At 37.6% G+C, this 23,680-nt stretch overlaps 1 protein-coding gene across 1 annotated transcript in view; it reads left to right on the top strand.

Annotated features, from left to right (window-relative positions):
• The window catches only part of IPCEF1 (interaction protein for cytohesin exchange factors 1), a gene marked incomplete in the record, with an annotated part of 1,177,958 nt that overhangs the window by 769,629 nt on the left and 384,649 nt on the right, over positions 1-23,680 (top strand). The window contains 1 exon segment of the mRNA XM_044063366.1: positions 8,388-8,461. Within this exon segment, the coding sequence (XP_043919301.1) occupies positions 8,388-8,461 (74 nt within the window).

The following is a 23,680-nucleotide window of genomic DNA, read 5'->3' as shown; positions in this document are numbered from 1 at the left end:
CATGCCTCCTGAAACTGATCAACTTCTTTCAGGCAGTCACCAAAGCCATAGATGAGGGTAAGGTGGTTCACACAGCCTATCTTGACCTCACTGAGGCTTTCAAAACCATCCCCCATTCTGGAATTATAGCTAAACTCACTAAACTAGGTATAAATTCCTACGTCACAAGATGGGTTGCCAAATGGCTCACTGACAGAACCCACACTATAAAAGTTGCAGACTCCAAATCTGACCTCAAACCAGTGACAAGTGGAGTACCACAGGGTTCAGTCCTGGGACCTCTCTTGTTAGCCTGTACTTCAGAGAAGTAGATACCAAACACAGAAGGCCTCTGGCTAACGAAGTTCGCAGATTGCAAACTAGGAGCCATAGTCAAGTCCCCAAATGATGTGGACATCCTACAGAAGGGCCTCACTGAGACAGATGCCTGGTGTCAGAGCCATGGCCTCAAGCTTAATGCCACAAATGGCAGTGTCATCCCCTTTGGTAAAAACTCTGTACCCATGAACTACCACATAGCAATCTACTTAACACCAAATGTGTGATAAGAAACCTTGGGACCCAGGTGGACAGTAGCCTCTCCTTTGATAGTCACATTGCCACAGTAGTCAGGAAGTCCTTCTACATGGCACACCTCATCATAAAAGGGTTCTCATCCAGGAAAAAGAGGTAGTTTTCCCCTCTACTCGATACTCATTAGACCCATTATAGAGTACAACACCCCTTTTGGAATGTACCTCACAAGACATCTGCAGCAGCTGGAAAGGACACAGAAGTACCTCACAAAGAGGATTACTGGCCTCAAACAAATGCATACACTGACAGTCTCAAAAATCTCCAGTTTTATTCTGTAGCATATTGCCTACTCCGAGGTGATCTCTGCCTAACATATAAAGTTATGTCAAACCCGGAGCTGTTGGACATGCTACACCTAAAGAAATCCCAATCCCTCTGAGCTACATGCTCTAGGGACCTAAACCTTGTCACCACAATAAACAGGAATTGCCGGAGGGATAGATTCCTGTCCCAGAGACTTCCCATACTCTGGAACAGGCTACCCATGTATGTCAAGCAAAGTTCTGCATTAGCACTCTTCAAGAAAAATCTTGATGAGTGGATGGGAAATAGGAAATACACCCCGGGGATCACTTATGTGCCTATGCTCGACAGTGGCACAGGAAAATAACTTTCTTGGGTAGCGTAAGCCAGGGAACCTTGTTGGCTAGGCTTGCGTAGGCCCTTGTGCTGATAGCCTAGTACCTACCTATGATCCTGTAACAGACTTTTCAGCAGCATACCAGTATTTTTTCCATAAATAAAGCTGTAAACTCTGTACAGAATAAGCTAAAAATTATGGCATGACAAGTTTCATTAAAACAGCATTACGTGATGTAAAAAAACAGATGCAGCATACTTCAGAAAAGCCTCTCATAACTTCAGCAGACCAATATTAAATCAAATCGGTGTTCCTTCAGAACATAAAGGACATTATCCAGTTAACAGCTATCTCCACAGACTTTCTTGTTTCCAGTGTGATATCACACAGTCAAGAAGCAAGGAAAAGCTTAATAAACTACAGACTGCTCATTTCTTCCAAGACCATAACGTTATGCAAGACTTTATATGCACCTTTTAGTTAACATTTCAAAAAAGTTTAAATTAGTTATTTGCATGTAAACATGTCAAGTACTATTGCTATATTTAAAATGTCAGTAAATTTTTGGTTTAAGTTTAAAAATGCTCTCAAAGTTAAATGTTAGTTCAAAAATGTTAAATATGTCTAAATGTAAAAGGTTTAAATCACAGAAGCAAGCTGACTCAGAAATCAGTATGATCTCCAGCTTTGAACGTACATGCTTCAGCACATGCAATTCAACATAATTTCAGTTGTAGTATAGTTTCACATACAAATGTTCAGAATATAATACATACTGCAACCTACTTCTGTATTCTGAATTGTATTAGATGTCAACACAGTCTGCATACATAACATGCAAGTAATGTCTCAAGTTCACATTACTTTTATTATTTTCAGAATCAAGTGCAATGTTTGCACTGAAAAAAGATGAGAAATCAAAGATTTTGTAACTGAAGAACAGACTTCAGTGCTAAGTAAAAGAATACATTCCATAACTGTCTGTAAAGATTAGAGCATTAATCTGTCATTGTTTAAGGTTATTTCATTGTTTACAGACAGATCAATTTCAGTTACACACACACACACAAAAAGTGTGGTATTGTCAGAATTTAAAAAGTCAAAGATTACGGCAGCTTTTACAGTTCAATGTGTAACGGCTCTGTGTATACTGGTTTAGACTTCAGTAAAGAAATATGTGCAAATGTACAGATTTTTAAAAAATTGGTTATGACAAAAACATGCAGATTTATGGATTAAAGATAGAAAGTGCAAAGAAAGACCTATTGTGTGCGGTCAGTTAGAAAAAAGGGTAACTGTATGCCTCTATGTTTTGAGGCATATCATAGGGCTATATGGCAAACATCCTTTTTGATGCATTTACAGTTTTATTTATCCAAGAAAATTGTAGACAGTAATGATATGTTGCAGCATTCAGTACTGCTGAAATGATGTCTGCTAAAGAAACTGTTATGATAAAAAAGTGGGTGGAGTTTCACTCACAGAACAGTATGTTAAAATCTAAGGGTCATGAAACAAAATGTAAAAAGTTCAACAGTTAAAAACTGATTTAATATAGGTGCAGAAATGCTCAGTGTTACATTACTACTTTGAGTTTCATTTAAATAAGTTCAGAAAGTTGATACAACTATCAAGTTAAATGTAATTGCTACACACAAGACCTTAGAAAAGCTGTCCATTTGGTGGTGAGACAGAAACAGATTTTGCAAGCATCAGATGCCAGTAATAAGATTTTTCATGTAAATACTGATATTGTAGCAGTAAAACAGACTTCACCAGTCCCAGCATTTAAATGTTTTTTTTTTTTTGTAAAAATTTGGGCATGTAACAAAAAAAAAAAAAATTGCAAAGTTCAAGCCAGTGGCATACCAGATTTTCAGAATATGTATAAAGGCTATAATAGTCCAGCGCCAAATCAGTTGGTTTATTTGACTGCATTCAAGGTTGAAAAAGGATGGCAGGCCATACATTTTATTACTCATGGAAAAGAAATTGTGGCACAATGTGTTTGATATAGGGGCTTCAGTTTCAGTTACAAACAGACCTCTGCCAGAGGACTTAAATACAGTTTTCACGCTGTCAGGGTTTAAAGGGTCAAAAGTAGCTACAGTCAGCAGCAAGCCTTTGGAAATTAAATTTTTTCAATAAAGCCAATCAGCCTGAAAAGAGAATAACAGCAAAATTCTGGTTACATTCCTGATGTGACAGTACCATTTTAGAAATGGACATGTGAAAGTTAGGTCTTCTCTTTCAGCTTTTCCCGGTTGGGGGTCGCTACAGCGGAACTCCGGTCTGCTAATGATTGGTAGTGGATTTTTATGGTGCCGAGTTGCCAGCCCAATGCCCAGCCTTCAAAGAAGGCACACCCATTCATGCACGCACCTACCTGCATGTCTTTAGACATCACTCGACCACAGGGAGGACATGCAGACTACACACAAAAGGTGCTCCAACTGAGAATTGAACAGGAGAACCTCTTGCTGTGAGGCGACAACGCTAACCGCTGCACCACCGCAGCTTTGGTGTTATGTTAAATTTTAATAAGATATTGTAAAAAATCAGTTTGCCTACAGACTTGCAATAGTTTATTAGCAGCAAATGTTTATTTCATGTAGAAAAATGTAAATAAAGTCAGCACTGCAAGCAGTGCTGCCAGTTTATAGTTGTTGAAGCTGCATTTCATGCAGTAAAATGTAAATAAGGTCAGGCCAATAAGTAATGCTATATGTTTATAATTATTAAAGATGCAAATGTTCTTGTAAGGACCTGATACTAAATACAGTCAAGAACTTTAGCTACCTAGCCTTGCACAAGAAATGAAAAGAAGAGGTTTAAAAGGCCTAAATACAAAAAAGACACTTCAGCATTAAAGCAGGCCTTCCTTTATCTCATCAGTAACTGGAACAATACAGAGCAAAATTTGGCAAAGAACTGTGAGGCAGAAATTGACTGTGTATTTCAGTTATTTCTTCAATATTTGTTTAAAGTTAAAAATGTACAAGTTAAAAAGCAAGTATGTATCTTTTCAGACAATGTTCTCATATTTTCAGGTTCATAGTAACAATTGTACAGCAGTAGTAGTTTCCCATCCATCTGTGTTCAGATAGATTCCAGTTTATTTGTGTTCAGGTAACACTGTCAAAATGTTCTCCTGTTTTCAGACAATTGTACAATATTAGTTTCAGTACATCTATGTTCAAACAATAATGGTTTGGTTCTCAGGATATAACATGTACCAGTTTCAGCAATGCCTTTTGCCTGTGTTTAGTTAACACTGGCAAAAGATATTCCTTTAGTTTAGTTTCCGGAATATACACAGCTATTTTTAAATATTCAGTATATGCTAATGTAAATATCAGTCAAGTTTCAGAATATGACCTTCATATTCAGTTGTGTTCAGTATAATACATTTCAGTCAAATCTCAAAATACTTCACATTATTCAGTCATTAGTTAAGGTAACAGAATAATTTTTTACAGGCTTATTTAAATAATAGGTAATAGTTATTCAATGATCTCAAGGCATACCAGGGCAGGCTTAATTTGTTAGTTTATAGATTACAGTGCACATTTACAGATTGCAGTGCATGTTACATAATTATTGTACATTAGTCAGAAATTAACAGCACTAACAGACAATGCAAAGGTATAGACTTAAAATACATAAAGTATAGGTTTTAGTAACTATTATAGCTCATAAATATTCATAAAAGTAAAAAAGGTAAGTAGCATTATAGAACACATTTAAATAAAAATTTATAGACACAGGTTAAGACAGAAGGTGGTAATTATGCTTCAATAAGTTATCTTTTTAGTGCAGATTTCAATTAGTCTTCAGAAAATAGCCATCATGCTTGATGGGCTATACAATATGTGGCAGAAAAACTGCCAAGGAGGGGATTACTCTATATCCAATGCAGTAAAAGAAAATTAAGGTGTAAAAGGTATAATTGAGGTGAACCAAGTAGGGTCAATGGTTGAGGCAAATCTGGCAAAAATCCAAGACATGCAGGGGGATGCTGAGAAAAGGGCGCAATGCAAAGTTGCCAGTCCAGTCCTAGGAGTAAGTTTGTAAGCAGCTAGTACAACCATCAGCTACTAGTTATGTAGGTTTTCAGAAAATTTGGCTTATCATAAGGTATACGTTTTTTAAAATCCTCAGCTAAAAAAAAAAGATGTAAAATATTTTAGGAGGTGTGTATAATATGCTGCAGACTTAACCCTACATTAAAAACCCTCAATCAAATCATAAAGTTAAGAAATTTCAATTCAGAGGCCATAAATGCTTAAGTGACACAATGGTCAAATTTAAAATTGCAAGTTAATTCAAATCATAAAGTTAAGACTTCAATCCAAACAGCGCATAAATACTCAAGTGATATGTAGTAGTCAAAATTAAAATTGCAGGTTTACCAAATACAATTTTTTTTATTTTCAGATTGTAAGTCAGCATAAAACTAAATACAGTAGTTAGCAATATAAATATAAGGTAACTACAGAAGTAGGTCCCAGTAGACTTTCATCAGGAACCTTAGGGCATAGCTCTCAACCTTCCATGTCCAAAATGAACATTTTCCCTCATAATGTTGAACAAATGGGCAAAATGTGGAACACATACTAATGGCTTACTAACAACCTCAACTAGGAAGGTCATAGAATGGTTAAAATACGTTGGTTTTACTTATAAAGAAGATATTTTAATTAATATGATTCACTTCTATTTACAATGGATTTCAATTTAAAAAATTCCTAACACTGAATTTGTGACAGTCTTTCAATGTGGAACTTTGAGGAACATGAACTTTTTAAGACCCCAAATGAGGCACGTTCCTCGTAATGAGGTACACTTGAGAGGTATACCTCAGGGGCAACTGTTAGATTAGCCTGTCTAATAAATTGAAATCCCTAAAGGGTAAAATAAATGGTTTCTTTTTTATGCATAAAAGACAGTTAAGCGGAAAGGAAAATAACCTTGTCGGAAAATAACCTTTTTGGCCAAGTATGGAAGACAGTTTATTAAAAAGAAAAGATGAGCATAAAGTGTTCAGACAGAATGTTCTTTGTTCATGGGAAAGATATAATCTTGTCAGCTACTGAATGTTCTTTAATGGAATGTTGCACGTACAAGACAAAGCCAGAGACCAAGGTTAGAGAAAGTAAGTAAAATACTGGACTGAAGCAATAAAATATGTTGTGTTCAGGATAGCAGTTCAGTTAAGGTTAGTAAGTACGTTCGACTTGTTACTTCAGAGAAGATGTCAACCACTCGTGCCCGAGTACAGAAAACAGGTCATCTAGAGACTGTCTGTTTACGTTGTTCAGGACAATCAGAATATGATGTGCAGCAACTTGAATTGTTTATCAGTACTGTTAATGAAGACAGTACTTGGATATTGTGAACATCTAATAAAACCTTATTAAATAAACTGCAGTGTTTGGAGAATTCATTCTGAAAAGTGCACAAGACTCTGTCCATAAAGGAGAAACTGGCACCTGTTCAGCATGAGCTTGGGTAATTAAGACTTTCATTTCTCAGTCTCCTTGCATACAGTCTTTCCACCTAATTATGGTACAGTACAGTATTTTCAGTTTCTTACAATTACAAATAATTATGATCGGGGTCTTTGATCAGAACTTCAGTATGCATTCTTAAAATAGAATCTATTTCTCAAACACACAGGACTGATCATCATAAACCGTCTTATGATCCTTTATGCATAATTTACTTGTTTTGTTTATATCCTTTAATCGTAACATTTTCTGGAGATTTTCTTTCTGGGCCTCAGTTAAAAATGTTCTTCAGCCCACCTTGACTGCCCATGTAACAAAACATAAATAGTAAATAGAATTTCTTTTTATAGACTCCTTTTTTAAACAGGTAAGACTCAACTGAGCACTGCCCCTCCTTTCAAGGGGTGACTGGAGTTTGATCTGGTTATCTGTTTTTTGAGAGCATGTAAGTAAGGAGATCGAACTCAGTAGTGCAAGATGTAACATTTACCAGCATGTGGTTTTAACTGTTTGTGCTGTATTGCTACACCAATGAGAATGTCACTTGGCTGACAGATTTACATTGTGTTGATTCTGTTATATTAGTTTCAGCATTCCATCTCCCTCACGAACATGCTTAGAATAAAGTGCATACATTTGGGAGTAGAGAACCAGAGGACACCCCCCTTGCAGGCATGTGCACATACACACAAGCACACATACACATGTGCACAGAGACGCACACATGTACACACACACATTCTCACAGTAATACCTTGAACAGTATATCATAGCTCTCAAACACTTTACAGAACCCTAACTCTGTTGATATAAATCACATGGCCTTTTCTCCCGGCTCCCTACAATATTTGTGCGAAGATGTTTGACAGCATCTTTTTATGATACTTTTTTGATAAAATATAGTTGTAATGCTTAATTTATATAGCTAAGTCTTCAAACAGAATGTTAATTTTAAAATAATGGTCTCTGTTTTATGTAGTAGACTCTCTTAATTATTGAAAATACTTTGCAGTGTGAATGAATGTACCTGAAAAGCAGTATTAAGTGTATTTGGGGGCCGCAGTGGTGCAACAGTTAACATTGTCACCTCACAGCAAGAGATTCTCCGGATGAATTCTCAGCCAGGGTGCTTTCTGTGAGGAGTCTGCATGTCCTCCTGCATGCCAAAGATGTGTCTTGAGCTTTTTTCCTAGGGCCTCTACTGAAAATGGGCTGTGTTCCAGTCAGTCTTTCCCAGTAAACAGATGTTAAATAAATAAATATTTTGTGCAACAAGCACAACTTTGCTGTTTAAAATGATGAATTAAATGTAGAGCATACCTTTGGAACTCATGAACAGAATTTGAAAGGTAGGTCTAATTATCACAGTCCTGAAACTAAAGTTATTCGAAAAACTGCATTGTCTGTATTTGTAGTAGCATACAAGTCTCTGTATACTGGCCAAAAGTAGCTACCCTGGTGATCAGCAAACCTATGCAGGTTTAGCATATTCAGTGTTTTTTATACTCTTAACCAAGAAAGATGGCAACTGTAATGTATCAAGTTGCTATTTCACCTATTTGATGCAGCAGGGTTTTTGATTGTAGTTATGTCCATTCCCCAAAAATGTTTATGTAGTGCATTTCAGTTCTTGTGAAGCAGAAGCACAGAATTTGCTCCTGAATGTTCATTTTCTTATTAGCTGTTCAGTTTATGGTGATATTATCTATGTTCCTTTTCAGGCAGAGAAAGCAGAAGGCTTCATTAGTTTACCTGAGTTCAAGGTGGATCGGGCACTGGAGTGTAAAAAGAAATAGTAAGTTTACCAGCTATTTAACCATTGTGGAATTTTCATGGTTTGCTTAGTGGTTTTGTAGTTACAGTGAACTTTACTAGCAGAACACTGGTGACAGAAACATTGGTAACAAAGTTTGTTTATATACACTTTCTACATTTTTGAGAATATAATTTGCAAATTCAAAGTCTGGCTTGATGTTTTGTTAAAATTATCACTGGTAATGCTTGTTGTTGACAAGAACACAAAACAACTTGGCACATTTTAATTGTGTTTTAAAAGTCTGGTAGCATGCTGAGTGGAAATCAGATGCTGCATGTTTGGTAGACTTGGAAATGGAACTATTAGTTTGGAGATGTGAACAAGGTTTTTGACCTTTTTCAATTATATTGCTGCTGCTGTTTGTTGTTTGCTTCACTTAACTGTAACAGACTAATTCATTAAGGCAGTATGTGACAGCTGGGTTATTGCTATAGTACCTCTTGAAGGTCGGAAGATCAGTGGTACTGTTAATCTGTTAATATAATTAAAGTAATCTGTCTTTTTTTTCTAAATTAAAAAGAATCTGTAAAGTAAATGTAAAATATGGTTTGGTCAGAGAACCTGGAACTGTTGACATCTTTCCTCCATCCTTGCCATCACTAGATTAAAAAAGCTGGGAGTCATCACCATCACCCATTAGTGATTTGTTGATAGTATTTACTTCGAAGAAAAAATCTCAAGCATGGCTTTTACATTTAATTTGCTTCATATAAATAATCCCTTCATAATGAGGGATCTTATGATAGATTTTAGTGTCACAAACCAGTTGTCAGGTTTTATTACAACAACATTAATTTTGTCAAAAAAAAAAAAAGAAATGTAGCTTTGAGTAGATCTACATCTTATGGGGTTTAGCTTTATTGGCCCGAATGTATCCATAAAGACTCAAATGCAAAAGTCATGAGCAGTGGCAATATAACTGCTATACTGGTATGCTCTTAAGGAGTCATTCCATGTATCCCATGGGCCTCCACTACAGGAGGTTTAAAGTATTACACAGGAAGACACTAGTTTGGCTAGGGTTTTCTTGTAGATTCTGCTGAAGGGTTTGTCTGTGTGACTCCTCTAATAATGAGAGTATACTACAGAGCAAAGGATTCATAACTTTGAAAATGTAGGTACAGTTATAGAGAAACATATTTATATATTGCTTGTAGGTACAGTTATAGAGAAATATATTTATATACTGCTATCCAGAAAGAAATGTTTATTCCTGAGTTTTTGGTGTACCAAAGAGTGATGGTATAGCAGGATTGGCTACTTTGTAAAGCTCAAAATTATTTTCACTAATCAAACCCCTTGTAAAGAATCCAGAAAAAACTATATCCACAGTTTCATAAGTCTTAAGAAAAATTGTATATCCATGTATTTCTCACACAGTATGTATCTGTTAAATTCATTTTGATAACGTAACCTATTTCAAGTCTGTGACTACCATAATTAAGCCTTTACTGGCCTTAATGAAATGCCATCTGATGCCTTTTGCATTGATCCTTCACTTGTAGTAAAGTCATAGCACTTATTTTATGATGATTGATTTAGCAAACTTCTTATGTTCACAAGCAGTACTGAAATCTGATATGGTGGAGTTTAGTCGCTGGATTTCTTAATGCCATAGGCTGTCCAATTAAATTGTCAGTAGATGCCAAGTATGCCATATTTAGATCTCTGAAATACAATTGTAAAAATGTAATAATTTAAGATTTGCCATGTCATGCTGGTATAAATATCAACTGTCTCTTCGAAAGGGAAATTTTCTGCAGCTGATAAATCGTTTTGGGACAGTTTACCATATAACCATCCAGAATTTAGTTCCTTCTCCTGGCTCCCCTGAAGTGTTCCAACTGTTGGAAACGCTTGCATCCAGACAATCAAATTTTAGTTAATGCAAAAACATGAACCGAAAATCAAGGGATATAAAACTAAAAAAAAAAAAAAAAAAACATCTGGACAAAGAGATGAAAGAATACAGTAGGGGCATAGTCTGGATGCATTTTGTTAAAATAAAAAAAAGACAGTGTCTGCTAGAATTTTCATCCCAAATCCGATATCGTCATCCCATACTGTCCCAGCCAATGACAAGGAAGATGATGGAGAAGCTTCTTTTTACAAGTAACTCCCTCAAGTAGAGAGATATATCTGTAATTGATTGCCAAAGAAGGTACACACATTGCAAGGCCTACAAGACGGGGACAAAAAAAAATTAAGGTTTTTAGGCTGGAAAAATCAGTCCATCCAGGTCTACATCACAGGAGAACCCTTAATTGTAAGAGCATAGACACATTCAAAAAAGAACAATGGCAGGAGCAGCTGAATGAAAGAGGCTGGACTTAATGTAACCAAGATCTGATTGGATGAAAATTGAAAAAAAAAATAGGCGCACTTTCTTACTGGTCATAGTCTAAATATCTACTCTCAGTTCACTAAATCCTTCTCATTAATACTGATAATCATTTTCAACAATTGTAGAGTACATCATTTTGTCATGTTGGAAAACTTTGTTAGTGAAATATTGCATTTTATGGACCTAGTAAGAATGGTTTTATCCAGGGAGTTACCTAGTTATCCAATTTAATTCCACAATAGTAGTTTTACTATTACTTCATAGAAATGGATTCAGATCCATAGTATTTTGACATTTTGTTTAAGCCTTCCCCTTTAAATCTAAGTAAATCAGTTATTCTTCATGATCATCTTCAGGATGAGTCAGTGTACTGATAAATCAGAATATTTAGATTTACCCCCATTCTCCACCTTCTTGTCAGTGTTTTCGGCAGCTGTGATTTTATCCCTGTGAACATCAGCACTGGTCCTAGGCCAGCATTCTATGGTACGATGTTTGGTGTGTAAGGTGCGTTTTGTATAGGCAGCTTTGCCTGAAGCTTTAACTTCTACTCAACTTTTCTTAATTATGGAGATATCTGCAATAGTGTCTTCTGCTGCTACTCTGTCTTTACTCCTTTCTTTGAAGTATTTTAAAGAAATTCAAAATAAACATTTTGAAGTATGATGGTCATAGGCAGTCAACTTTTTATCTGGCACTGTGACTGCATTTTCCAGATTACTTTGTACAAGTACGGATCTGAGGGAATTGACAAAAAAATATAAAAAGGTGAAATCTGAAAAGGTAAATAAAGAAAATGAAATCTACAAAGGAGGCACCCAAAAATGTAGTAAAATTGTACTGTTTGAGTTCTGCTTGCAGAGGAGTGTATTTACATTATAATTTTCAAAAAACGGGGATAGGAAGTTGTTACCAAAAGACTCTTCTTTTGACCTCTGTGTTCTCAAAGGATAATAGCATCTAGATCAGTACTCATGTTGGTGTCGCCTCGTATCACATCATATATGCAGGCATTTCTATGGTGGGGTGAGCTCCGTTCATCAACATCCATTAACTAGGCCTACCTTTGTTCCAACTGGTTGGGCTTCTTTTATCTTGTAGCCTTTCTTTGATTATCGGTGCTTTGATAGCAAATATATTTGTATAGCTGATAAAATGGTGAAATAGGAAAAAAGGTCCTGTGTTGATTCCTCCGTCACTCCTAATAGTTGTCTGTAGATGAACCCAGGAATGCAGATCTTCACAGCTACCCTCAAAGTTTGACAATGGCAGCTATATAGAGGAGTCCTTCCCTGACTCTTTTAGTGCAGTGTGTGACTTTTTTTTTTTTAATTGACTAATTCTTCCTTCTCTCAGGAATCTGACCGTGAGGATTCTTTCTCACAGCATTTGTGTTTGCCTCCAAAACACTTCTATTTTGTAGAGATAGTAAATTTTTGATCTGAGACCTTCAGTGGCAGACAAGTGATTTCTCATCACTAAATAACATGTATAGAAAAATAAAACCTCTACATTGAGTGGACAGTCTCACTTCTTTGATAATTTCCAGGATGCTTTAAAAGCTAATAGACTAGTTAGTGACCGGATTAATGAATACCAGCACAAAACTGTCAAGATATTTGTCTCATTTAATTTTAAACTGGATATATTTACACACACACACACACACACACACACACACACACACACACACACACCATACCCAGTTGATCATGCTATTATATCTTTATCAGTAGCCAATCAGTGGTGAAGTCAAGCTTAGAAAAGTGCATCAGTTTACAGCAGTGCTTTAGCCCCCGTGGTCTCATATGAGAATCACATTTTGTAGCAACTTCAAAATGACATATGCACGCTTTACTTGGCAAACATGCTGCTAATTATAGCTTGAAAAAGTATGGTTAAAACTGACATTCATACAGTAAAGTCTACTTATGATACTATTTCAAGGGCAGCTATGAGAGAGGGGGCACGTGACACAGAAACAAAGATTTGTAATGTTGATAGATGCAGAATGTCCTAATGATGCAAGCTACTGTTTGGAGAGCCAAAAACTAGAAAATATGGTAACAATGAGACTGTTCTATTTTTTTCTCATTTCCCTTTATCCCTATGCAATTGTTGATTGTATTTGACAGGAAATCATATATAATTTTTTTTTTAAACACTGCAGTAGGATTGTGCAGTAGAATCTTGTCAATCACAAATGCAACTTGTTCATAGACATCTCCGTATCAAGTAACAAGCTTTACAATTATTAAACCACTCACTACTGAAACGGGCAATATAATGGTTGCCTTACAATGAAGAGAGTTGGGGATTTTAGCTCAGCCTGTTTCTTGTTCCCCGAAAGAACAAAGAACAGTGCAGCAAGTTAAATTTTCTTTGTAGTTGTATGGAAAATATTGTTTGGCAGTAATTACATTTCTGCAAATAGTGCATATCCCTCTTAAAGAATATGAGTAGGAGTCAAGCTTGGAGGTTGTCTAAGTTGATATCTAATGACTTCTTATTTTATTATTATTATTTTTTAAGAATTTAGTTATTTGCATAACTTGGGTATTGATGGTTTGATAGTCGTCTGATTTAAGGCAGTATTAAGTATAGCTATAGAAGAAAGAAATATTCCAGTTCTCTTGCTAGATTGTCATTGTAAGTTTCTTTTTCCCTTTCCCATTTTTTTCTCCCATGGGGCAAGGTGCTAAGTAACAGTGGTATTTCATGTTATGCAACACAGCATGCGACTATTCAGTAAACAATTGCCTACTTAGTTGCCCTTTTCATAGGTTAGTACCAGGCTAACTGCCCTTTTGGGTCCTTTTTAGCCTAGCCAGATGTTTTTCATGTTTCACTGTTGCAGTCATCACGTTTGGGTTATCTGCCTGCAGGTAGCCCTCAGTTGGCCTGATTACTACCAGAGTCTTGAGATTTTTGCGTCTGACGCTGTCGCTTTTTCCATGACGTCAGGTCATCAGGGGTATAAAACATGCAGACAACGCCATTACATCGGCTTTTCTTGCCATGCAGTGTCCAAAGCAGAAGCAGTTCACAAGTGCCGGTCGTCCGCCTCATAAAATTTTCATTTTTCGATTTTCAGACCTGAAGTCTTTTAAAAGAAAGGTACCCCATTGGGGATCCTGTTTTCTTTCTCTAACCGATGTCAGAAAAAGTTAAGAATTGTCTTGAATGTGGAAAGCAAATACCTCAGAGATTTTCGTTCTTACTACATCACCTGTTTAGTCCCAGACCATGACGTTCCTTGCTGTTGGTTTTGTGCCTTGTTCAACGCCCAAACTATTCGTCGGGCTATTTTTGTCGCTAAATTCTTTCGCTCTCATTCCCTGTAGTCCGAAATGGCTTTGATAAGCCATCCGACTACCGATTTTTCGAAAAAAGTAAGACAAACTGCATATGTCCGAAACTGCCGATGAGGCTTCCGTTAAGCTAGTCGCCAGTCCACCGGTACTCAGTGAGGCACTTTTGCAGCCCCTGATACCTGCTTCTACAGATTTGCAGGCCTCTACTGAGACCCATTTGGAGTCCGGTATGCCACGAGATGCTTCTTCGACTATGGAACCTGCTGATGTCTCTACCTTGGATGGGTCCAGAGTCGCTGTGCAGGCACCTGCTTCTGAGAGTGTATTCAGGCCTTCCGATTTTCATATTAAACCAACGACTTCATTACCAACCAAAAATACCGCATTTCTCAGGCCCATAGTTCGTACTACACCTAGGAAACTGACAACCAAAGTGCATTCTCAGGCCCACATGCCTCAGAAACAAAGGCTTAGAATGGCTGAAGAGCTTATAACTTTAATTAGGGGAAGCCAGCCTTCCCCCTCCAAAAGACAAAATAACTGATTTTCCTTCTGATTCTTCAGATCATGAGACTGTTGACTCTGATCCTTCTGATTACCAGGAAGTACCCTCATCTACTTATGAGGATGATGCAGAAGATTCCATTCCCTCTGCTTCCCCACCAGATTATTTTTCTTTTGTGAAACCCTGCATATCCTTAGAGAGCATTTCTGCTGGGAGTGCCAGGAGTACCCACAGTCCAAAAAGAGACTCGGGGAATTTTTAAACTTGCCTCAGCACAGGCCTCTAGCTATTCCTCCCATTCTGGATATTGTAGATGATGTCTTCTTGGAATCCAGCCTTACCCCTGATACTTTGCCTCCAGCTGCCAGGAAACCTGACTGGTATTAGAGTACATGACTCCCACAAATTCCTCTCTAAGAATCCTACTGCAGATCTAGAGACCATTTCCCAAGGACCTAAAGGCATTAAGGCTACAACAGCCAAAAACACTACCCCTTCGGACAGGGACTCTAGAGCTTTAGACAAATGGGGTAAGAAGGTATACACCTCTGCTACTCTTGCCATCAGGGCTTTAAATTGCCAGTTTCATATGTTAAAGTATCAGCAGCATATTGGGGAGCTAATTAAACAGAAAATGATGTTGATTCCTGATAGTGCAGAACATAAAGATTTACAAGGGTTAATGCATTCTGCTAACCAAGTTGGAAAACATACTTTGCAATGTGGTTTTGATGCCTTAGAAGCATCTTGCAGGGGTGCTGTCACTGCGTCTGTTCTTAGAAGGCATGCTTGGCTTAAGGAACAAATCTTGCTAGACCATGTCAAAGCAAAATTACTAGATGCACCATTAAACCAAGAACGCCTGTTTAGCAATAAAGCAGTTGTCCTCAAAAAGATGGAGGAAAAAGCTAAATCTATGCAAACTGTTAAAGATTTCCTACAGGTACAGCCACCTAGATTCAGTAGGCATTGGCCTTCTAAAAACTTGTTCTTTCCAGTCCCTCCCAGACCTTCTCAGTCCAAGCCCAGGGGCAGCAGGCCACCAAGATTACAGTCTCAGGGTATGCACAGATCTAAGCAGTGAAGTGCTCTCACCTCTAAAACAGGGAGTAGTAAGCCATCGTCCTTTGGTAAAATGTCGCAATGACTTATCCTTAACTCTTCCAAGCCTTGCCCAAGTACTTGCACCCTTAGGAGGAAAACTCGCCCTGCATGCAAAAAACTGGGAGTACATCACCCAGGACAGTTGGTTCTTGAACATTGTATGCCAGGGATACAGATTCTACTTAACCCCAAGTGGATGGCCAGACCTCCCCCCAAACCAGTGGACAGAGGCCCAAAAGCAAGTACTTTCTCTTAGTATCAAGGCTATTCAGTCTGTCCCAGCAGAGCAAAGGGGACAAGGTTTTTACTCTAGACTGTTTCTGGTACCCAGAAAAGAAAACTACGGGTGCCCTATCGTGGATCTGACTATTCTCATTCCAAGGTTCAAAATGCTTACTCTCCAGCTGCTTCCTATGCTAGCCAAGGACTCCTGGCTAGCCATCCTGGACTTAAAAGAAGCTTGCACATCCCCATAAGGGAATCTTGCAGGAAATATCTGCATTTCAGGGCAGGCCCTATGCACTATTAGTTCACTGCACTTCCCTTTGGCTTATCTACTGTGCCCAGGGTATTCACAAAATGCCTAGCTCCAGCCTTTGCATATTGCAGGTAGAGAAAAATTCAAATTTACCCACACTTGGACTATTCCCTGATTCAGGCGGACAGTCAGGAATTGCTACTCCAGCACCTGATATTTGTAAAAAGACTTCTAACTTCACTGGGGTACACCATCAACAAAAATTAATCACATCTGCTGCCCAGCCAACAGATTGTATTCCTGGGAGCAAGCTTGAACACAACTTCCCAGATGGCATTCCTCACTCCAGAAAAAACAAATTTATTTGACAAACTACTTCAATCTACTGGCCACCAAAACCCAGCTATCTGCACACCCTAGGATTCATGGCCTCTTGCATTCTACTAATTCCATATGCAAGACTGCATATGAGGAAACTTCAGTGGTACTTAAGTCTCTGGTGTCAACATTCTCAGGACCTGGAAACAGTAATTCCAGTCATTCCTTGCCTACGGGAAAAGTTCCTTTGGTGGGCAGAGGCCTGCTACCACAACAAAGGACTCCCTTTTACTCAACCCCCTGCTGCCCAAACCCTAACAACAGATGCATTAGACTATGCATGGGAGGCTCACATGGCAGGACAATGCATTCAAGGCAAATGGAGCCCAAAGCAAATGCACCTGCATATCAATCAAAAAGAAATGTTAGCTGTACAGAATGCTCTGACAGCCTTCAAATGCCGTATTCTTCCAGGGCAAGTATTGATACAGACACCACCACATGTATGTGGTACATAAACAAGCAGGGGGGAACCCATTCCTACCCACTCTGCAGGTTAGCCATGGCTTTGTGGAACACAGCCTTGAGCAATCAAGTGCACCTGCAAGCTCAGTTCCTGCCAGGCAAACTAAATTCACTGGCAGATGACTTAAGCAGAAATGTAATGGACCCACACGAGTGGAAACTGGAACCCAAATCATTCAAGCTTCTGATCCACAGGTGGGGGCACCAGAGATGGACCTCTTTGCTTCCCCTCAGAACTATCAATTGAGCAAATATTGCACCAGAACTCCCGACAGTCAAGCATGGAAATTGGATGCCCTGTCCTTTACAAGGAAAAACCTCTCAATCTATGCCTTTCCCCATCTGCCCCACCTGTCTAAGGTTCTACTAAAGATCAAACAGGACAAGCCAAGGACAATCCTGATTTGCACCAGACTGGCCATGCAAGCACTGGTACCAACTTTTGCACAGTATGACAGTACTGCCACCATGGCACCTGCATCACACCCCCTCCCCGCTGTCCCAGCAGGATGGCCAGATTTTGCATCCTCCACTACAAACCCTGAACCTAGCAGCCTGGCTCATCCCCTGAACTCATCACCAGCAACCCTCAGTAAACAGGTGCTGGATGTCATCCTTGAGACAAGGAGGCCTAGTACTAGAAAATCCTATTCAGAAAAGTGGAAAAGATACTGTTCTTGGAGCCAGTTTCCAGGAATGGACACAACTGTGCCCAGCTTACCTCATGTGCTAAATTACTTAACAGAAATGCTCCACAAAGGCCTATCCTTGTCTTCAATTAAGATTCATGCATCTGCCATCTTGGCTCATTATAATACTGAGCCACCCTTCTTCTCTCATCCTCTGGTCAAACAGTTTCTGAGAGGAGCCAAAAATTTAAGACACACCTGGAGAGCTCCCACTCCAGCCTGGGACCTTAACTTTGTATTGGAAAAACTCACGCTTCCACCCTTTTAAACCTGCTGCCTCAGCAGAGTTAAAATTCCTCTCCTGGAAAACAGCTTTACTTCTAGCCATCACTTCAGCAAGAAGAGTTTCTGAATTGCAGGCCCTTATGGCTGTGGAACCCTTCATTATCTTCCATGCAGATAGGGTTTCCCTCAGGACTAACCAATCATTTATGCCCTGGGTGGTGTCTAGTGTGGCTTTAAATGAATCCATTCATTTGCCAACCTTTTTCCCTAATCCTCAGAATAAAGGGTAAAGGATCCTGCACTCCCTGGATGTGTACAGGCAGCTTAGGTTCTATCCGGGCAGGACTAAATCTTTCAGAAAATCTGACCAGCTGCTAGTCAGCTTTGCTACAGGGACAGAGGACAAGGCCATTTCAAAACAAACCATTTCTAAATGGATAGCACACTGCATCCATTTCTGCTATAAACACCATGGGAAACCTACCCCACAGGGGATCAGAACACATTCCACTAGGGCTACATCAACCTCTACAGCATTTCTCAGGGGAGTCCCTACCTGGAATATCTGGAAGCTGCAACCTGGAGCTCTGTACACACCTTCACCAAGCATTGCCACTTACATATCTTTTCTAAATCCGGAGCTGGATTTGCCACAGTAGTCTTACAGGGCCTGCTTGACAGCCCTAATGCTTCTTGACTGCCTCCACCCATCCTTAGCTTTGGGAATCAACCCAAATGTGATGACTGCAGCAGTGAAACACAAAGAACATACTACACTTGTGTAAACTTACCGTAAATGTAGATGTTAGAGTGTATTCACTGTTGCAGTCCTCCCTCCAGCCCCCTGACTTTTCTGTACTTCTACCTATTCTTTTTTGTTTGGCCATATCTTATAACATTGGTATTTACTTTCTACTGGGGGTGTTCACACCATGTAATTGCTTCCTATTGTGGGGGCTCGTGACATCTGGGGCAAGAAAAACTGATGTAATGGCGTCTGCTGCATGTTTTATACTCCTGATGACCTGACATCATGGAAGAAGCGACAGCATCCGACACAGAAATCCCAAGACTCTGGTATTCAGGCCGACTGAGTGCTACCTGCAGGCAGATAACCCAGATGTGATGACTGCAACAGTGAATACACTCTGACATCTACATTTATGGTAAGTGTACACAACTGTACTTTATCCCATCTTTGATTCAAACCTTGCACTTTGTGTTTGTAAGTCAAGCATCTCCACAGTTATGCCAACTACGAACCTCTATTGCTTACAGTGCCGATAACCTGTCTGTAAAACATACAAGTTAAACTCTATTGTAAGCTATTTAGGTTATAGTGACTTTCTTCGTGATTGGCTTTGAGGCATTTTTCCTTACAGATAAGGTTGGTGATTTAAAAGCACTTTACCAGTTGATGACCCATGACCTTTTTTATAATATTAATTACATATTTATCATCCCAGGATTTTTCTATTTAAATTGCTGTATGTAACATTTTAGCTCAGTTTTGATATTTTTTTTTATGATGAAAGCACTTAGATTAATAAATTCCATTCCAAGTATAAAATACAGATTTTTTTTTTTTTTTGCTTATTTTGCCTCATTTTGTTTGACTTTTTTATGCACATTTTGGCTGGTAACATCTCTTAACTATGTAGATATATTAATTACACAATTCATTTAATAGACCAGAAACTATATAATGCACCAGTAACAAACCTATTTCAGTTAAAGTGAATTCAGCTTACAATACCTTCACTCAATGTTGTTAAAGTGAGTGAAGCTGTGTAAATTGAGTCCATTTTTACTGCAGTAATTTTTGTGTATTGTTTAGCATTTGACCTGTTAATTAATTGTATGTTTTAAGAGAAACTATTTTTTTGTTTTCACATATTTGAATTCTGCTTGAGGAAGGACCAGTATTGTTAAAATGCTTGTATGTGTGGATACTTTGAACTTGGAAGGAATATTTTTAGATTTTTGGATCCTAGCTCTGTGGAGTTTGATAGATATCTTTCTACAAAGTTTTTCAAGGTGAGGGTGGTTACTTGATTGGCTTGTTTTTACATAGAACCAGAAATGGAAACGTGTCACCTTATTTGAAAAGTGTATTCTCTCTCTCGGATTTATTTAAAGATTGATCTGAAAACTTTTTTTTATGAAAACCTAGAGAGGGCAATACATGTGACTGAAAAGGCTTTGAAAAGAAAATGTTTAGAGTGAAAAATGCTCTTGCTACGAAAACTGTACTGGCTGTATGTGTGTAAATAAATAAATATTTACATATATATATAGATATATATATATATATATATATATATATATATATATATAGACAGTTTATTGCACATCCGAAGACTAAAAATAGTCCGTAAAGGGAATAAGAATGTTAGAGCATCCAGTAATTGAAATGACAGTATGGGCTTGGTTAGGGAATGATTAGAAATGAATCTTGAAGACCAGCTTACAATTTGTGAATAGTTTTGTTAGAAGAAAAATGTTGGAAAATAAGAGTAATTAAATAAAATAAAAGTATAATTAACTGTACAGTGGCATAAAACTGCAGGAATGCCAAATTGCAGTTTTATGCCATTGTACAGTTTTAGTTTTTTGTTTTGTTTTTTCTGCGTGGCTATGCTTTCCACATTAGATTTTTTTTGTTGTTGACATGTTAAAGTATATGTTATGTGAAAAAGTATGATAAAACAACATTTTTCTTAGTGTTCAAGAAAAGTAATACTTTAAAAGTGCCAAAACGGTGAATGTTTAAATGAGAGTAGACATTTTAGGATTGGAAAAGTTTATTTGGAAACCAGACAAAGGAGATCTTGACAAATAGGTAATATTTCGTAAAAGTAAATGTGCCAGTGGTTGTAATAGTCATGAATGTCCACTTGTCTACCTTAAATGTAATGAGTAGTAAAGTAATTGTGAAAATGGGATTGCAGGGAAGTAGTCAAACATTTTTATGTTTGACTGAAATTCATCTAATGTTGCTGGTGCTAAAACCTTTCCTACTCTCCTACAACCTATTTGGTTTCCACCTCAAAAGTCAGAAAATAAGTTGTGCAAAAATAGTGTGGGAACATAGGTGAAAATATTATGAAAAGCACTAAAGAGAGAGTTTAGAACCTCAGTGTGACTTTGGGAACTGGCACTCGTACAATTAAACAAATACACAAGTGGTTTTGATGCACTTATTCTTGCTTGTTACATGTTCAACTTCAGAAGATGCTTTAGTTGAAAGTAAATGTTGCAGTATTTCTTTTGGTACAGGTAGTATGTGTACTTCCTGTGACAAAAAGCTGCAATAGTAAGGCCAACAAACTTTGGAAAAGGGACATTATGTTGTGTCACTGTGCCGTTGCTTCTGGCATTCACCATATGCTAAGAAAAAGTGCATGTTTAATCATAGATTTGGTATGATGTATGTATTGCTAGAGGCAATGGATCATTTAGGTAAACATTACATCTTGACTGGGCAAAGTCACTTGAATGTGATAACATTGTTGCAAATATGCTTATCCCCATTAACTTAAGTAAGATACCATCCAGTACAAAGCAGCTAGCAAAGGTTAGCACATTCTTGGTTGAAAAGAAGACTAACAAGTTTTGAATACTGTAGCTGCTATTTTTAAATATACGTGCACGCACACACATACACATACACACACACACACATACACACACGTGTGTAGCACACATCTTACATACAAGTGTGTGTATAATAGAGAAATAGATTATATGCCTGTGTGTGCACTTCATATCCTTTTAAATAAAAACAAATCAAAATGGGAATTGTGTAACCATGTGTCTACACATAAACACACAGCTATATCTTGTATGTGTGTGTATAAAAATGTATGTAGCATGTATAATGCTGTATATGAGATGCACTATAATGTGAAAACATGTAGAGAGAACTATGTAATATAGTTTTGTAAGTAGTCACACATGCACTGACATATGGATCTGCATATATGCATGTGTACAAAACACATACACAGATGCACTCAAAGATATATATATATATATATATATATATATATATATATATATATATATATATACACACACACACACACACACACACACACACACACACACACACACACACACACACACCGGGGTATGTGGATGCGTGAGTGTTATTTAATTATCATCCTAATCAACCTCCTGTCTCTTACTTTCTACATGTTCCTATACTAGTTATTAGGCTCAACTGCAATGGTGATTCCATTCCAAAATTTGTAGGTTTTGTATGTTTTCGTAGCATCTTAGGGCAACTAAAGTAATGCAAATATAACTACTCCCCCCGTCCTTTCCTTTTGTGAAGCCATAAAACATTCACGTGCTGATTCCTGGTCATTTTAAAAAACAGTAACATCTTAATCGCTGTGACTTGTGCAGTATGGTTGCATGCAATTCGTTATTTTATAATAAAGTTAACATAGAGTTAAATGCTATTAATGTATATATTCTAGTAAATGTATACATTCTAGTAAATGTTTAATGTTTTACTTATTCACTTTCCCACATTGGCTTTGTGTTGCATGTGCAATCTGTGTCAATGTCGAACAGTATTTTTTTTGTATTGCTAAGTGAATTTATTACTTGTTAGTTTGGCCGGTGTAGCCAGGCTATGGCTGAAAAGGGTCCCGGGACCAGTTCACTTTCCTGATCACCAAAGTATAAATAAATATGAAATAGAAAAAAGGGGGGGTGAACATGACAGAAATTAAGGAACTTATAATTCATATTTTAATTCTACATCATTCATGAGAGAGAAAAAAAACTCCCACTGAAGACATTTGGAAGAAGCAGACAGACTTACTTTGTCACCTGTAGGTACACAGCAAGGATCATTTACTGCAGTGAGTGTTTTCAAATCTCAGCATGAGTGTGGGGGAAAGTTTGTCAAATCTTTTAGAGCTACAAAATAATCCCTTTACAAAAGCCTATTTACTCATTTTCTTTTGCTGGAACTAGCTAACAGCTATTTATAGCATAGAACAAGCCCTAACAGAGACACAAATGCTTTTCAGTCAGGTAGACGTAGAAGTAGTTCGGTTACAAAAAATGTTAGATGACCGTGCTTAAAGTCCTGCCATTTTATTTTAATGGCATGAGAAAACACCACCACTTATGTCTTGCATGACTCATATAAAGAGGACTTGAAAATGTATCCTGGGAAGAAGGAATGAAAGCAAGAAAACAAGATCACATTACCAAGGCAGGTCCCATCGTCTGCCATTTAGGGGGAAATGCATTAAAATTGTAAAAGAAGCACTCAGAGTGATTTTGAGGTATTAAAATAGCTTTGAAAACAGAATGAAAAAAAAAACATGTTTTTGATTTCGAAGTTGGAGTTTTCCTTTGATAGATACAGGTAAATTTAGAATGGCCTACATTATACAGTTTCAGTAGTCCACAAACATTTGAGTACCCCACTGCTAAGGCCTACTGCAGATGATGCATATGTTACTTAAAACTATGTTAAACATGTAAGATTGTGTAGTTAAATTCATAGTGAAACAAGCTCAAGAATTCTTAAAAGGTGCAAAGCATCTGTTGGTAGGTTTCAAAAGATTTGATCTGGGTGCATATAGTCTTATAATAGTGTACAGCAATAAACATAATGGAGTAGAAGTGATTGTATAGATTCTGAATAGACTTGGAGCTTTGACCTCTCA

This window comes from Protopterus annectens, chromosome 1.part0 (genome assembly GCF_019279795.1).
Source record: "Protopterus annectens isolate FY-2018-M chromosome 1.part0, PAN1.0, whole genome shotgun sequence".
Classification (NCBI taxonomy): Eukaryota; Metazoa; Chordata; order Ceratodontiformes; family Protopteridae; genus Protopterus; species Protopterus annectens.
Note: the sequence above shows the minus strand (reverse complement) of the source record. Positions and strands in the feature narration are given on the sequence as shown.